The sequence below is a fragment of the Giraffa tippelskirchi genome, chromosome 6 (genome assembly GCF_054371585.1).
Source record: "Giraffa tippelskirchi isolate mGirTip1 chromosome 6, T2T-mGirTip1v1.2.pri, whole genome shotgun sequence".
In the NCBI taxonomy this organism is placed as follows: domain Eukaryota; kingdom Metazoa; phylum Chordata; class Mammalia; order Artiodactyla; family Giraffidae; genus Giraffa; species Giraffa tippelskirchi.
Window position 1 is genome coordinate 110,017,621 of NC_137280.1, and position 17,569 is coordinate 110,035,189.

Below are 17,569 nucleotides of genomic sequence, written 5' to 3' on the forward strand. Positions count from 1 at the left end.
TCATAAAAACAGAAAATCCAAAGCCCTTGGCTTTCAAAGGATTTAACTTTCTGGGAGGGGAGGAGGCAGGTAATCAACTGTATACATTACTCTGTATCCCCAACTAAACCATAAAGTCTTAGACCATTTATGTCTTCAATTTGCTTTGCATTATCCTTAGCATCCAACAGTGTGTTCTGAACCTGGTAAACTCTTAATAATTAAGATCTTAGAAGTGTAGCTTACCATCATCCTTTGTGATAGGTTGCTTTATTAATGTTTCCAGAGCACTACTATAATCTTCTAAAATCCAATATGCCATACTTCGAAGGAAAGGATCATAATGCATATTTATATTCAACAAATTGAGTTCACTGACAGGAGAATCAATTCCCAAAATTTTTTTACGTAAAATAGATTTATATGTTGCAGATGTATCAAATTCAGACTCATAGAGTCTTGCTATTACAAGAGCCAACTGAATATCATTCAGTTTCTCAAGACATACCTTCAAAAAGAAGAAATATTGTTTATAAATAAGGGTACTTTTGTTTTAAGGTAAACTCAAACTGACTTATTAATAACTACATGAATATAAAGTTTTAATAATATCTGAAACTAGTGAACAAGGATAATAAGTAAAACATGCTGCTTATTTCAGCAAATCCATCTGACAACACTTACGTTAATTTAACTGGTAGTACTAAGTGGTGGTGGTGGTACTAAGTATACACTTGCAAAAAGACTTAGTCTAATGGAAAAATACTGAATAATTCTTAATAACATCAATTTAAATGACATACTTTGTTTTATCCTTGAGTTTTCACTCTTTCCCATCCACCTCGGCAGACTAATGTTTCCAAATCAAAAAGCTGTTTTGAATCATTTGCATGAAACTCTGAGCAAAAGGGCAATTTGAGATAGAAATGTTATATTTTAAATATTTATAGCTTTTTGTAAGGTTTACTAAGAAATAATCAGTTAAAAATGTGCTAAGGTTCATCAACTAACACAGAGCCAAATATAGGTCCAAATATATTGAAAGTGATGCGGCTTCCCCAGTAGCTCAGTGGTAAAGAATCTGCCTGCAATGCAGGAGACTCAGGTTTGATCCCTGGGTTGGGAAGATCTCCTGGAGAAGGGCATGGCAACCCACTCCAGCATTCTTGCCTGGAGAATCCCATGGACAGAGGAGCCTGGTGGGCTACAGTCCATATATTCACACATGACTTAAGCGACTCAGTACACACACATGTTTAAAATGATAGGACAAATTTTTTCTTTTATTAACCCGTTCATAAATATTCTTAGGAGCCAGATCAACTCCCTATCTCAATCAACACAACCTGGTTAATTTTAATTCTGTATAAATATCATTCAAGCTAAATGACAAAATTTTAAAGTCACTATTAAGTATTACCAGTTACTTTATGCATTAAGCCTTGTGTTAGTTCCATTATACTTAAGTTGAAATAAAAAAAAAAAAAAAATTTAAACCATAAAGAGCTTAAAAGGATGACAATGATATTTTTTTAAAAAAATCACTCATACCTCAATTGCATCTCTGAGGCAACCAGCTAAAAGAAAAAATGCTGCTGAATGTTCAAATCGTTGTTTTCCTAACAAAGAAAAAGCATTCTTTAAAGCTGCTTTACGCCATCTCTCATCCTCAAAATTGTGTCCAAAAAACTGTGTCATCTTGGAGTCTTTTTGGGATCTATAAAGAAAAATAAAGTATGAAAATTTTGGAACATAAAGTTTCTACATCAGAACCAACTTTATGAAGTTAGCCACTTAGAAGAGTCAAAAGAAACAATTACCACACATCTAAATTACCACACATCTGTTCCTTTTCTGAGAAAAAGAACATTTATGGTAAACATTTACTTTTTCACATAAATTTCAGAGATTACTGAAAAAAAAATTCTTTTAAATTACAAAGAAAACTGCATTAGCAGCAGTTTGAGAAATTATTTTTTAATCTATACAAAATATATAGTTTATATTAAATTCTGTGCTCCTTTATCATTTAATCAATTGCCTGTACGTACCCCCAACTGCCCACCTGAGGATGACTTTGATGATAAAAATCATTATCACCAAGGAATCTGTCCTGAAGTAAAACTTCTAAGAGACTAGTCTTCTGGTCTCTGAGAAAACTGATTGATACCACGATTTTCACCAAAGGTTACTGTTCATATGGATACATCTAGACTGAATCCCAAACGAAGAGTGAACTATTTATGGCCATCACATTCACCAAGCCTAGCTGAGGACAAGTGAATGAGAAAAATTCTAAATGACCCTAGCTCAAGAATGGGGTTGGGGCCCTCAGCAAAAGAGTGGTTTGGAAGGTTAAGTCTGAGTCCAAGAGTTCCTGACAGGGCAGAGGGTAGATGCATTTTCAAAACTCCACCAATTCATCTTCTTCCCCATTCTAGATAGAAGTTTACGGCTTAGTTCTTTGTCTTACCAGAGCATCATAAGACGTTATTAAAGTAAGCAAAAAGATGTTTTTCTGGACTGATAAACCTAAAAAAAACTGAATGTGACCTCATCAACATTCTTTTGCCCTGGTAGACACCTGGGCTTCTTTCACATGAAGTCTGTTGAATACAAAAATAACTAACAATCTTCATGAACCACACTAACAAGCACAATAAATCTTTACTTCATACTCTTTATGGAAAGTTTTTCATTTTGAAGCAGTTTTTTCACCTACCTATATAATCCCCAAATCACAGCTTTCTTTTTCATTGCTAGGTAAAAAATGGCAGCATCTAAAGGATCATTCTTTTTATAAAAGGCCGCTTTGGCTACCTGTAATTAGAAAGTATTGGTCAAAATTTCACAGAAACAGTTTTTAAGTAAACAAATACTTCCCTTTATATATAAACTTGTCATACATTCTCTACTTAAATGTTCAATAAATTAAAAAAATATGTGAATGAACACAGGCATATGTATATGTAAATTTATTTATTTATTTTATAATTACAAAAGTAATCAAGGTCACAAAGAGGTGGAAACAGGACTATGCTTTCCATGACAAGCTCTTGAGTACTGCTTTATTTTCCTAAATGTGCATATATACTATTTGTAAAAGATAGATATATACTACTAAATAAATATATCAACTAGCAATTTAAGAATAATATAAATTTTTAAAAATTACATTAACATGCTATCCTGAAATATAAAGACTACTTAAAAGGATTTTACTGCTTAAAGAATAACAGGAGAGTAAATATGGAATATCATTTCAATAAATGCAATACCTATTATTTCATTTTTACACCAAAATAAAACACTCACCTTTTCTATGCACTTGCGTAAGATGCGGGTATTCCGGACCCACCACCCCACACCCATAGCTCTAAGTTCAGACCACGTGGGATCATCTTTTTGCATTGCTGGCAACATGTTCAGCAGTTCTTCTTCTGCTACTGAATGAAATGCCCAGGCAAAATGACTAGTAGAGAGGCCTGAAGAAATATCAAAATAATGTTTATAAGAAATATGACTATATAATTATGATGAGAAACAAATGCTCATATTTGCAACAGAAATGCCTAGAAGTTTATATGTAAGACTTACAGAGTTATAATTATTAAATGTTTGAGGTTGGAGGGAATATGTGTTGGTTTTTTATCTTGCTTCTCCAAATAACTTGATCACATCAATAATTTCTACAATGAGCATGTATTGTCTATAATTAAAAAATATTTTTAAAACAAGATAAAAAATGCTTATGGACAAATGCCACTGTGCTGAGTCTTTCTATTCTCTAGTAAGTTTGATCTCCTTTGGTCAATATGTGTCATGTGGATTTAATTCCATGGAATTAAAAAAGCATCGAGACAGTACAGATGGTGAACAGAACTTAAGTCTGCAAAAACTCTGGAGTCAAAAATGCATAAATTAAATTCCAGCTCCATCGTAACTAACTATATAACTATGGGTAAGTTACTTAGTCTCTTGATTCCTCAATTTCCTTATTTACAAGATATGAATAATTGTGGCACCTACCTCATTACATTCTTGTGAGGATTAAAAGAAATAATATAGTTGAAGCATTTGGGATAGCACCTGGCACATAATAACTTTTATTACCCATATCACCATATTAATAAGATACTTTTATATTTATAAAGTATCATTTACATCAGCAAGTCTCTTGGTCTATTGCCTCACACATGTGGTGCTAATCATTCAGTTTCTATCTTGTCTCTTCAAATTACATTTTGTTTGAAAGTGAAAGTGAAGTTGCTCAGTCGTGTCTGACTCTTTGCGACCCTGTGGACTGTAGCCTATCAGGCTCCTCCGTCCGTGGGGTTCTCCAGGCAAGAATACTGAGTGGGTTGCCATTTCCTTCTCCAGGGGATCTTCCCGACCCAGGGATTGAACCCATGTCTCCCGCATTGCAGGCAGACACTTTACCCTCTGAGCCACCAGGGAAGCACCATTTTCTTTAGCATTACTGAATGAAGTAAATGATTGATTATAAGATTTGGCTTTGACTTATACAAACATACGAACTCAAATTTTTAATGTAATATACAATGACAAGGAATCTGAATTGTCCACAATACCCAAGTCCTTGGAAATAAAGAAACTGTAAATAAAAAACAAATAAACATCTATACTGTGAATGGATTGTTGTTCTAGATTATTTTTAGATTCCCTAATATCTCTCAACCAAGTTTAATAATTTTTCATAAATAAATAAATATCTGACTTAGAATTTTAGCTTCTCTTTTCTAAGGCTAAATGTAAAATGAAAGGGAGGAGGAAGCAGAGAGAGACAAGAGACAGAGACCAATGAGCAAAGGTTAAGCTGTAGAGTTCCAACAACACTGCTTCAACTTTTACATCCAATAATCCGAGAAGCTGGCTCTATTTCTTAAACCTGGGGGTACTGAGTAAAAAAATACCTTGTTTTGTTTAAGTTACCTTAAATTTAAGTAAAGTATTTCTGTTACTTTGGAGTCCTGACTAATAATATAAAAGTATTTAAAATGTTATTAAACTAATATCTGAAATACATATTAATGTTAATAGCAGTTTTGGGAGTGGAAAGATTTTTATTTTCTATGTTCTGTACTCTCTTTGTAAAACAATTAAAATCGAGTATATATTATTTCTCTATTCAAATTATACTCAAATTTGGGGGGAAAATGAATTTAGATGGATGTTAATCAAGAAGGAGAATAAAGAAAATTTAAAGAAATTAAAGAGAATGAAACAATACTAATTCGCCTATAATGTATAATGCATTTGAAAACATGTGATGTAATATTCAATTGTCCAAAACCCATTTCTTCACTAACTCTATCTACAAAAAAAATTTCAATATTTTAAAGCAAAGAAGATGAGGTGAAAGCCAATGCTTTTAACACAAATTAAGGAAATTCAGAATGTATCAAACTTGTCATGATCATATCCAGGCAAACAAAACTTAAATGTTCTTAAATCTCTCTTTCACTTGGCTTACTTCCTTTTACTAGATTACTATCAAATCACCTTGGCGAAGGAGTTGAGCTCGATAAGCTGGAAGAGAAGTTGTAAGAAAAGTATGAAGTCGAACAGCCAGAAGAAATTTTAAGCCACATTCATCAAGAGTTTCTCCACCTATAAAAGAGAAAAAAAAAGTATTTTTATCTATAAAAACCCATTTCAAGAGCAAAACACAAGTAAGTGATAATAATTCTGGCAAGCAGGGCATGTCAAGGCACCAAATACAGGGTAAAGCACTGTGAAACTGACAAAGCTATCAATCTAAATATTATCTTTTTTTCTATACAATTATACATTACAGGAAAAGCTGTATAGTTAAATAATTTAAAAACTAACAAAGAGAACAAATTGACTCAGGAAGAGAACAAATTGAGTCAGGATCTCTTATATTTTTTTTAATAATATAATCTCCTCTGACATGAATATTTAAATTAAAATCTGACAGAATTTTAGAATAGTTTAACTTCTGTGGCACATGGTACAATATTTTCCATATTGATCCACATCATATGCCCTATCCAGTAACTGTTAACACTAGAAGAAATGGCTACATGGTAGCAGGACCTGATTTTTACTTTACATGAAGAAAAACAAACAGTCATAATATAGTCACATCAAGAAATAATATCTACTAGTAATATTTAATACTGTAATTCACAACCAACTTTTCTTAAAGTTTTAATTTTTATTATTGTTATTCTTTTTTCTTTAAATCACCCCACATTTTCCTTTCAAGCAAAGTTCAAAGGGTGCATCCTACTGACCTATATCTGGTACTTAAGGCTAGACTGTTAATTTCAGATCTTACTTGAAATCTGATGGGAATTTTACAAATTTTATTCATAACTCAGGAAATTAAAAATAAAAAATGCTGAGTGAGGGGAAGATCTAATTTTAGTAGGCTTGTTTGTTATTCTAGGAAGGAGTATACATTAATGTTAATTTTTAAAAACCTCAATATTCAAAAACCCTAATTAATAGTGAATTGCCATGATGTGAGAAATAAGAAAACACTTTTTATTTGGGGTATCTAAGATATTTATTAAGAATGTTAACTTTCACTAAACTCAAAAGCAATGGATCACTGGATTTTTGTTATTAAGTAGACAGGTAAAAATGAATTGGCATAATGAATATCTGTGCACTTTCTCAAAGTACTGTAACTTACGGGATAAATAACATATATTCAAGTTAAAACTATTGTGAAGGCAACGATGATGATGTAACAAACCTTTATGGCTATCACTTTTACAAAAATTATTCCAGATTATTTTCTGTGAAAAAATAAGTAAAAATATTATCATCAGTTTTTCCTCTAATCCTGTACCCAATTTAGTTTTACCTTGGCTTCGGTCTCTGCTTTCTCCAATATCAGTGCTGGTAGTTGCAATTGTATCTGCTAAAGCCATCAAAGACATCTGCTCCATCCGGCTGAGTCCTGGTAAACTAGAATGAAGTAAGTGGCCAGAAAGAACCTGAGCATGCTCAGGACCAAAGTAAGTTGGACTGTATTGTGAAAGGTCAATAACCACAGGCTCTGTATTTTCTTCATCTGCCTCTACCACATGACTATCAGTCACTAAAGCTGGCATCTGAAAAAGCTCATCATAATTTTCTTTTGACAAATGGTTTGAGTTATTTAAGGTACTCTGATTACTAGATTTCTCTAAGGATGAGTAACAGCTATCATCATCTGCTGCAAGTAAGGCATATAAAGGAAGTGGAGGGACAGAATCAATTTCTGTGTAATCTGTATTTTCACTTTTGTTGAATGCCTGGGGGTCTCTAGTAGTACTTCCACTAGCACTGATGGTGAGAGACCTAAGGCGGCGCTCATGGTTAGATTCGGCTTCATTCAGAGCCACGACTTCGCCGGCAATGCACTTGACAAGATGTGACAAGATGGCCTTTGCTCTCCGAACTTTGCCAAGATCCATGAGTTCCAAAAGTTGCAAAGGATGGTACTGAGGTAAAGTTGGGGAAAGAACATGAGCTGCTTCAAAAAGACCTGAATCTTCCATATCCACAGAAGGATCAAGCGCAGTTTTCTTCCCACAGATCTTCTGTGCAAGACTGGCCATGGATCGAGTCAGAGTTTTCTTTGGAGGATGTAATCCAGAACTTGATGAGTTACTCTGTTTTATTAAACTTGTTATAGATGGAGTGCTCCCATTATATGAATCTGTTGTAACAGGTTCTTGTTTAGAAGATGGCTGCCACTGGGAATACACATGCATTTCACAATCCATTCCTACCACCAGGATGCCATCTCGGACCCAAGATAAAGAAACAGGAAAAGGTGGAGAGCCTTCTACAGAAGAAACCAAGTCCACACTTCGTAACAGTACAAACTGAGAAAGGGGCACAACTTTAGTACTTTCCCAGAGAGGAAACGCCAGGCTTTCCTTACCAGTCTGTTCTTGTACTTTGCCAGACAGGGGTCCATACATAAAAAGTTTTGATCCAATTCCTACAGTCAGAATATGAGAACCATCTTCTCTAGACATCCAATCTAAGTGAACTAAATGCTTTGTGTTTGATGTGCCACTTTCTTTACTAGATAAATAGACCTCTTGTTTATTATAGGCCACTAAATTGCTATCAATACTAATGCCAGCATCCAACACTGTATTTAACTCATCTAAATGAATTGTCTGCTCAAGGACCCAACATGAACCTCCTGTAGACTCACATTCAAAAATACTTACATGCATCACAAAGTCCTGAGAAGATCTACTATTAGACATAGGCTGCTTATATGCTACTGCTAAACGATTTGTGTGTGCACAGCTGACTTCTATAGGCCTACCAGGTACAGTTATACTGCTATTGCTCTGTAGTCCATCTTCAATAAGTAATGGCCATTCTTCCCAAATGTATGTAAGATCTGTTTCTCCATTCTTTGATGTGGCAGATTCTCCATCTGTTACTCTACATCTCCAGAATCTTACTTTCTCATCTGAGCATGAAGTTGCCAATAAATAAGGTGCACTGCATATGGGATATATGGAAGAAGAACTCAGATGTCCTAAAATAAAAATAACCCATTAACAAAATGCCAAATGATGTCAAAATAATCCATTAATAAAATGTCAAATTTGGTTAAATACATCTCTCTTCTTGTACTAAAGGTTTTAGTCTTTTGCATGAACTAGCGTTGACAAGATGACAGCCAATATTTAGCTTAAGGATCAACAAGATCAGTAAGCAGCTTTTAATGACATCCAAATGGTATATAAAAATGACATTATTATCAAAACCTTAAGCCAAAAGAGAACTCAGACAATTTATAGCTAAGGACTCTGACTAAATGTGTATCTTATGCCTAAACAAAATAGCCAGACTAAAGCACAATTAGAAAACCTAAATTCTAGTCCTGGCTTTCAATCCAGCATTCTGTTCACAGCTCTTTGCTAGCATTATATATTATTATAAATCTAATTTTAAAGATACCAATACATTTAAAAAATTCATCAATATTCGCTGGCTACTTCTCTATAATATTTTTTAATATAATTGTGTGAATGGCTTACAATTATTTAAGTACTAAAAGGGCCTTCCATGATTGAAGCTGTATTTCAAGGAAATGATGCTGAGAAGATTCCCAGGTGGGACATATGTTTGCTTGGGTTTAATGTAATTAAATACTCAATTTCTTAAATCAGCCGTTGGCAAACTTTTCTTAAAGGGCCAAAGAGTAATAATTAGGCTCTGCTAGCCACAGAGTCTCTGTTGCAACTACTCAACTCTGCCATTGTAGAACAAAAGCAATCATACACAAAAGTAGACAAATAGGTGTGGCTATGTTCCAAACTTATTTATGAAACAAGTAGGTGACCCATAGTTTGTCACGCCCTTTCCTTAACTATTAAATATAAATTACTAATCATAATATAGATGTTATATGGAACATTTATTGTATTTTAAAAGCATATTTCAACATAGTAAGCTTTTTAAAGTCCTCAAGGACTTAGCGGTACTGCAAAAGGACACAATTTAACATTGTCCAGTAGTTTCTCTGAGCTAAACAGATAGTAAAGAGCTTAGTGGTGGTTTAGTCACTGCTAAGTGTGTCTGATTCTTGCAACCCCATGGATTGCAGCCTACCAGGCTCTTCTGTCCATTGGATTTCCTAGGCAAGAATCCTGGAATGCTATTTCCTTCTCCAGGAGATCTTCCCAACCAAGGGATCTAACTTGCATTTCCTGCACTGCAGGTGGATTCTTTACTGCTGAGCTACCAGGGAAGCCAGTCCTTCCCAAAAGTCTGTTTAAAAAAAAATTGTTAAGACTAGGAAAAAAGCTTTTATCATATGCTAATGTTTTTGTCAAACAAAAGAAATTTCTTCTTCTGCACTAGGACGTCTTTTTTCTTCTAAACCCAACTTGCACCAAAGATTATTTTTAGAAACTTCTTCAGTTTCTCTTACATTTGCTATAAAAAATTTTTATTAGAATTGAGTAGTGAAGAGTATACTGTTTTGGCTAAGGATAACAGCTCTTAAAATTGCATCAGTACAAAAGTCATTTTTTTTCAAACTTTAATTTTCCTTACACTGGTGCCTCTTTTATTAAAATATACAAAAAAAAAAAAAAAATCCCAGCATGTTTAAAAAAATTTATCATGACACCGTAATACTCCTGCCTACTTCACCAATTACAAAAGATTAAGTGCTTGATTACATGGCAAACTGAAGAGCATTCGAAGTAACTATTCAAAAGTGATAAGTAAAGAAGACCAAAAACCCACACTGTGACTATGAAAATGAAAGAACTAGATGATTAAAAAGATGGGATTTTTGTCTTGGTTTTCATGATATCCTTTATACCTTGAAATTCTGTGTACACTGGAATCACCTGGAAGGTTTGTCAAAACAAGACTGCTGGGTCCCACCCCAGAGTTTATGATTCAGTAAGTCTAGGGTATGATCCAAGAATTTTTATTTCTAACAACTTCCCAAACAACGCTGATGCTGCTGGTCTGGGGACCACATTTTGAGGACCACTGCCCTAAGGATGAGGATGATAAATATTTATCAGGAACTACACACTTAAGAGTCCTTCACAGCACAGAGCTCCCGGCCGCCATTACCAATATTATCAGTTGGCAAATAAGGTGCAACTCCATTATTAGTCTGCCCTGGAAACTTTCCCTTCGTCTTTACATAAGGATAATAAAAATTTGTCTTGGAAATCAACATTTAAGACCATAACTGGCTGACAAATGCCAGAGTAATCTGAAAACATAATGAGAATTTAAATTCTTAATTTAGAGTATTGAAAGGTATTCTTTCCATTTCCGCTTCTGTGTGAATTTAAAAAGTGGGAGTTGCACCTATTTTTAAATACACAGTAAACCCTCATGCACTGCCAAATTTATCAGTCTCTTTTTACAAAATTTACATACCTGCTGACGGCTTAACACTTATTATCTCAACTCCTTCTGGCAAATGCAACTCTTGGCTGTAAACCATTTCTGAAGACAGAGTCAACTTGCTGGTACTCTGGAGATTTGCTCTGCAAGCCTGATACTTCTGTGAAAAGGGGGATAGGATCTTCTCTGGAGAAGAAGAATAATGTTCTTCTGGCTGCCAAGCTGCTTCAGATATTTTTGTATCTACTTTTTCATCTATAAAACATAAAAAAAGTACCAAAAAACTGGGAGGGAACCCCTATAAACATTAAAATTGCTACATTTTATAATCCAAAACTGCCTTATAAAAGATAAAAATGTAAACATATTCCTATGATTCTTTATGACAAGAAAATTGAGAAACTATTTTTTCCTTAATTAACAGAATAAACTACAATTATCCTGTCAATAAAAACAGCTTAAAAAAATATCCACCAATCTATCTATACATACTTTGTTAATCTAAGTCTAATAGAAAGAAAAAAAAACTCACCCAACGAGACAGGAATGGACTTTAAATGCAAATTCCACATGTGTAACAATGAACGGTTGTCTTGGGTGCACTCTATTACAATTAGGTAGAATTTTTCAGAAAATCCATTAGGTGAGCTGCCTGTTGGTATTAATGGTATATTTCACTATTAACATAGATAGCTATTAACATTTTAGTATTAAAAATGAAAAATAAAGAACATTCTGTTGATATAAATAACCCTTTACATCCATATTTCTCATTTTCAGCATCTTTCCATCATTGTATTTAAAGGTTACAAAAGCACTACAAGCATTTTTGCAAAGTTCAAAATTCTCCAGGAAAATGATAGAAGACTAAGAAAGCAGTGGTAAGAAATTAGACATTCAACATAAAGGTGTAGAATTCAAAAAGGTACTTCTCAAAGGAGAAAAAAAACGGAAAAAGGGTAAAGAAATGATGTACAAGAAAATAAAAATAACCTGAAACAAATATAGAATGCAGTTATTATTATAACTGGAGTCTTGATAATCGACTTTTAGAGCAACAGGCACACACTGTACAGTTCCTTGGTAAGTAAAGTTATTTTTGAGTTTGGTTTGGCTCTGCAATCAAAACTAATAATCCAGATATTTTAGCTTTATTTTGCTCTTTTTTTAATTTAAAATAACAGTTAATACTGGGAGGATGAATTTAATATCATTTTAAAAACTGCTTAATTATAAAAGTATTAATTAAAACCGCCTATATAACTTTAAGTTTGTAGCTAATGCTTTAAATTGTAGATTTTTAAAGGGTCAGGTGCCAATATCATTCAAATTGTTAGGGCAGGACCCCTCCCATGCAAAGAGCACTCACACATTAATGATAATGAACATGTCTATGATACTTTTTTAAAAACATAATTGATGTGAGCTCCCTGGCAATCCTGTGGTTAGGACTCTGCACTCTAACTGCCAAGGGCCTGGGTTTGATCCCTAGTTGAGGAACTAAGATCCTGCATGCCAGGCAGCATGGCTAAATATAAATTAATTAAAGTATTTTAAAAAACCATAACTGACAAACTCCTTTAATTTTTTCATTATTATTGCCTTGTTAAGAATAAAAAGATACTGATATTTATAACAAATATTATCACAAATGTACATAGGAAAAATTTAGACTCAGACATCAGAATCAACTTATCTTTATTAACTGCCTAACATACTGTACATTTTATATCTCATTACATAAAAAATTCTTCTTTACCTGCATCAGATAATATTCTGTCTTTTCCCAGTCTTTTCTTCTCAAGATTATTCAAAATGAAGTCTTCTTGAAAAACATGAAGCAGTTGGGTTTTTCTGCCTTGCTGAATGTAAATAAATACCAACATAAGTTGACATATATATTATTTATTAATGCTAAGTGGCCAGAAAAATAATACTTACAAGTTTGGTAATGGGATCTAATGCGATAATGCATCCTGGCCTGGCTGTTGACTGTTGACTTACGATGTTAAACACTTCACCAACATATTTCTGTTTTTGAAAAAATGGATATCTCCTTTATTAAACAATTTAAAAAACAATAAAAAATGATGTAAAATTTGAGGCATAACAGACTAACAATAAATAAGTTCAGGTGAGACTAAATAAGTTCACAAGTCCCTTTTATTATAAACATTCTGGGATTTTACCAGGCAAGTACACAGGAATGAACAGAGTTATATAGCTCAGTTGGTGCAGAGAAAAACAAAAGCAATGTTTGGTAATCGTTAAGGAGAAAAGTATTTTATATTTTTACTATGAAAGACTGACTTCAATCTCATGGAAATGTTCCAAGAATCAAAGCTTTTTAGCATTAACTTTCACAAACAAAGCTAAATAAACAAGTTAACATACTATTTATAAACAGTGATTTCTTGAGCCACGTTATCTCCTGACTGCTCTTGTCAAGGTCATATGGTTAAATTCAATCTTCATCATGCCTGATCTATCAGCATATGAATCTGTTGATTATTTCTTCCTCCTGGAAATTTCTTCATTTTGGCTTCCTTTATACACCACACTTAGCCCACTTTTAACAATGGAATGCCCCAGGGTTCAATCTTCCTATCATTTCTACTTTCTAACTATAGCCTCTCCCTCAGAGATCTCATTCAGCATCACAACTTTATATTCTAACAGGTACTTATTTTCTATCTTCAGACGTGGCTTCCCTCTAAACTCCAGACACTAGCCTACTAGATCTCTTGGATATCAAACAGGCATTTCAAAGTTAACATGTCCAAAGTCAGACTCTTGAATCCTCCCTGCATCTCAAAACCTATTTACACATTCTCCACATCTCAAGGCAAACCTTGGGAGTCATCCTCTTTTTCTCACACAAACCCCATATCCAGTCCAATCCTTATAGTCAATGTTCAAAACACATCCAGATTTGACCAATTCTTATCCTCTTTATCACCACACCACTTGCTACCATTCTAAGCCCCTTTCATTCTCCCTAAACTACTGTAATAGCTTCCTGAATTGGTCTCTCTGATAACACTTCTGCTTCCCGTGTCTAATCTATATAGCAAATAGTGATATTTTAAAGCCTAAGTCAGATCATATCACTGTCATTCTTTACACCAGTCATTACTCTGTCATTCAGAGTAAAATTCAAAGTAATTACAATGGCCTATGAGGTCTTTTACTGCAAAGGCCAGGCTCACTTTTTAACCTTATTTTTGATTACTTTCCACCTCATTTGTCCTACACCAGCCACAAAAGCTTCCTTGATGATCCTTACCTACCAAACATTCTCTGGTCTGAGGATCTTTACACTGGCTTTCCTGAAATACTTTTCCCTCTAAACATCCACACAGGTAGCTCCTTCATCTCCTTCAGGTCTTTGCTCAAACTGAACCACTTCTGTGAGGCTTTCCCTGATCAGCACTTTACTTGGCACTCCCTACTACTTCTGCAACATTGTTTCTCTCCAAAGTATTTATTAATATATTTTGACCTTTTTTCTATATTCTTTCACTGAATGTAACCTGAGATTTTTGTCTGTTTTGTTCACATCTAAATTCCCAGCACTTAATTCCTGAAAAACAGAAGACCCTCAAGAAATACGTTGCTACTATAACACTGCTGCTGCTAAGTCGCTTCAGTCGTGTCCAACTCTGTGCGACCCCATAGACGGCAGTCCACCAGGCTCCGCCGTCCCTGGGATTCTCCAGGCAAGAACACTGGAGTGGGCTGCCATTTCCTCCTCCAGTGCATTAAAGAGAAAAGTGCAAGGGAAGTCGCTCAGTCGTGTCCGACTCTTAGCGACCCCACGGACTGCAGCCTACCAGGCTCCTCCGTCCATGGGATTTTCCAGGCAAGAGTACTGGAGTAGGGTGCCATTGCCTTCTCCAACTATGTTTTTAAAAAAACTTTGTCTTCTGTAAAATAACTAGGGGGGAAAAAAAAGATGGGAGCAGATCACTGATAACCTGTGAAATTCTGTAACCAGAGCATTAACAGACATTAATTGGTAGTTGAGGCTTCAATCTCCTAAACAACAAGCTCAGTATGGCTAAAAGTTACCTCAGGGCATACTTGGAAAGAATGGAAATATTGGCTTGCAGGAGGTGCTGAGGCAATGCAGATGGGGGTTGCTATCAGTTGGGAACAGGAGGAAGTGCCTTCTATTTTAAGACAAAAGCTTTGCAATGATATTGAAAGAACTCCTGCCTGTAGTGCAACCAAACTGAAAGCTTTTTTCTCTTAAGATTAAAATGCCACTCTTATTATTTCAGCCTCTCCTATTCAGAAATAACCTACAGATGAACCAACACGATTCAGCAATATACGGTCAGAAGTCCCCATATATCTCTGAGCCAGGAAGTACTACGGGACTTCCCTGGTGGCTCAGTGGTAAAGAATCTGCCTGCCAATGTAGGAGACATGGGTTTAATCCCTGGGTTGGGAAGATCCCCTGGAGAAGGAAATGGCAACCCACTCCAGTATTCCTGCCTAGAAATCCCACACACTGAGGAGCCTGGTGGGCCACACCGCATGAGGCTACAAAGGAGTCAGACATGACTTGCGGCTGAACAACAAAAGGAAGTACTACATATTGTTGGACATTAGATTCTACTTTTGGAATGAATGAAAGACATGGTTTCTTTTTAAGGGATTGGGATCACTATAAGACTATCACTAAGACTATAATGTAAATGTGCAAAAAATAACTAAAAATACCTTTAATTATAAATTTTATATTACAATCCTAGAAACTGCTCAATAAGTATAAATTAACTATTTAAACACATCATATTTTATTCTTAGTTTCAAAAGTCATTTACTTACAGAAATTTCAGGATTGGAAAGCTCATATAGAAGCTTCTTCGCATCAATAACTGCTTCATATAATCTCAGATATTGTCCATCACTTGCTACAAAGCACGCACTAGGAGAGTTGCAATATGCACCTAGATGTATTTAAAAAAACATTTAAAATTTAACCTTTAAGCAACAATGTCAGAAAATCTAACGTTCTTAAGTAAAAATCAGAATGCTTACCTAAACAATAACTGGGTATAAGAGTGGGCAGCCATGCCACATTGGAAAATGCAGAAACGTGAAGAGAATTAATCCGGGCAAGCTCAGAAACACCTCCAGAGAAAGACAATGGCCCAACTGGATCAACTCTCCAAAGAATAAGCTCACTGTAAACTGCATTGGGATCCTGAAAGGCCATGTCAATAGTGCTTTCATTCTGTTGTGCCAAGGGACATTCTTCAATATTCACAGCATCATCAGGTTGCTTTTGGTTATCAACATCTGGTGTCCTTAATGCATTATGGTGCGACGTTGTCAGCAATAATGGTAATACTGAGTGACAAGCTAAATCATTAAGATGAAAGCGATGACCACAATATCTGGATTTGTGGGAAATACTGAGAACTGTAGAAAAGGCAGATTCTTCAGCAAAACTGACAAGCCATTGATTCAGGGAGCCATCAGCATGCTTTGAAATCATCATAACATTAGGGGTAAAAATACTTAATTTTAAACTATTAGTTGATTTACTGTGACCAGAAGAGATAAGCATTGATGTGGAACGTGTCAGGCTGGAAGGTTTTTGTTTCCCTTGCTGAATAGCCAAGTCAACATTCTTGGTACAGGCATACATCACTATGCTTTTACAGAGAGAGTTTGCATCACCTGTGGGGAAAGCTACAGGAATTCTGGAAACAAAGGACACCTGGAATTAAGAACATGAGCATTAGAAGGCATGAAACTATATAAAGAGGTTTTACAAAACAGCACCCACATTTAACAAAAAGAAGCTCTTCAGAGATCATAAAAATAATACCTGTACTTGACGAAACATACCAGGCTGGTATTCGTCCAGCCAATCCACATGCCAAACCAGCAAAGAACCATCCATGGGATGAATACTGAATAGCATGTCTGCGTTTTTACTCCATTCAGACAGAAGTACTTCAATCTGATGATCAATGGCAGATGATGGCAATGGTACAAAACTTGAATTTGGTACCAATTTATCACCACCCAGTTCCTTCTTTTCATGATTTATTTTCAGATCATCAACACTGTCATCGATCTCTATAAGTAAAAGAGTTCATAAACCATATAAATACAATCAAGCTACTACTATAAATTAAGAAATGCATTCTTAATCTATCTTTACAAATGCATTCAAAATGAAAAACATAAGTTTTCATATAAATGGGAAACGGGGTTCCCTTTAAAAATAATTTTGCTCCAGGAATATAAGGCCACTGGAGTTAACTCAGTAATCAGAAGGCCCAAAGCGCTGAGTCACTGGATTAGCAATAGAAGGACTAATACTGACTGGAAAATAGTAAAGGGGGTGCAAAGAGTCACAGCTGAGCGACTAACACTTACTTAAAGGGAGCATAAACTTGTAAAACATTACTGCTGCTGCTGCTAAGTCGCTTCAGTCATGTCCGACTCTGTGCGACCCCATAGACGGCCGCCTACCAGGCTCCCCTGTCCCTGGGATTCTCCAGGCAAGAACACTGGAGTGGGCTGCCATTTCCTTCTCCAATGCATGAAAGTGAAAAGTGAAAGTGAAGTCGCTCAGTCGTGTCCGACTCTTAGGGACCCCATGGACTGCAGCCTACCAGGCTCCTCTGTCCATGGGATTTTCCAGGCAAGAGTACTGGAGTGGGGTGCCATTGCC

General features: G+C 35.2%; 1 protein-coding gene across 6 annotated transcripts in view; it reads right to left on the minus strand.

The window, feature by feature from the left end:
• Positions 1–17,569, minus strand: part of DMXL1 (Dmx like 1) — a 127,230-nt gene that overhangs the window by 68,983 nt on the left and 40,678 nt on the right. For 4 of the 6 annotated variants that reach the window (XM_081499095.1, XM_081499094.1, XM_081499093.1 and 1 more), the window contains exons 11-23: positions 16,715–16,968; positions 15,919–16,603; positions 15,706–15,827; positions 12,811–12,900; positions 12,629–12,731; positions 11,402–11,521; positions 10,903–11,124; positions 6,839–8,524; positions 5,503–5,610; positions 3,295–3,464; positions 2,702–2,799; positions 1,531–1,696; positions 226–487 (exon numbers count right to left, since the gene is read on the minus strand). In XM_081499095.1, coding sequence (XP_081355221.1) covers positions 226–487; positions 1,531–1,696; positions 2,702–2,799; positions 3,295–3,464; positions 5,503–5,610; positions 6,839–8,524; positions 10,903–11,124; positions 11,402–11,521; positions 12,629–12,731; positions 12,811–12,900; positions 15,706–15,827; positions 15,919–16,603; positions 16,715–16,968 — 4,086 coding nt within the window. The remainder of the gene's footprint in view (positions 1–225; positions 488–1,530; positions 1,697–2,701; positions 2,800–3,294; positions 3,465–5,502; positions 5,611–6,838; positions 8,525–10,902; positions 11,125–11,401; positions 11,522–12,628; positions 12,732–12,810; positions 12,901–15,705; positions 15,828–15,918; positions 16,604–16,714; positions 16,969–17,569) is intronic. The other 2 variants (XM_081499096.1, XM_081499097.1) reach the window with 2 other exon arrangements.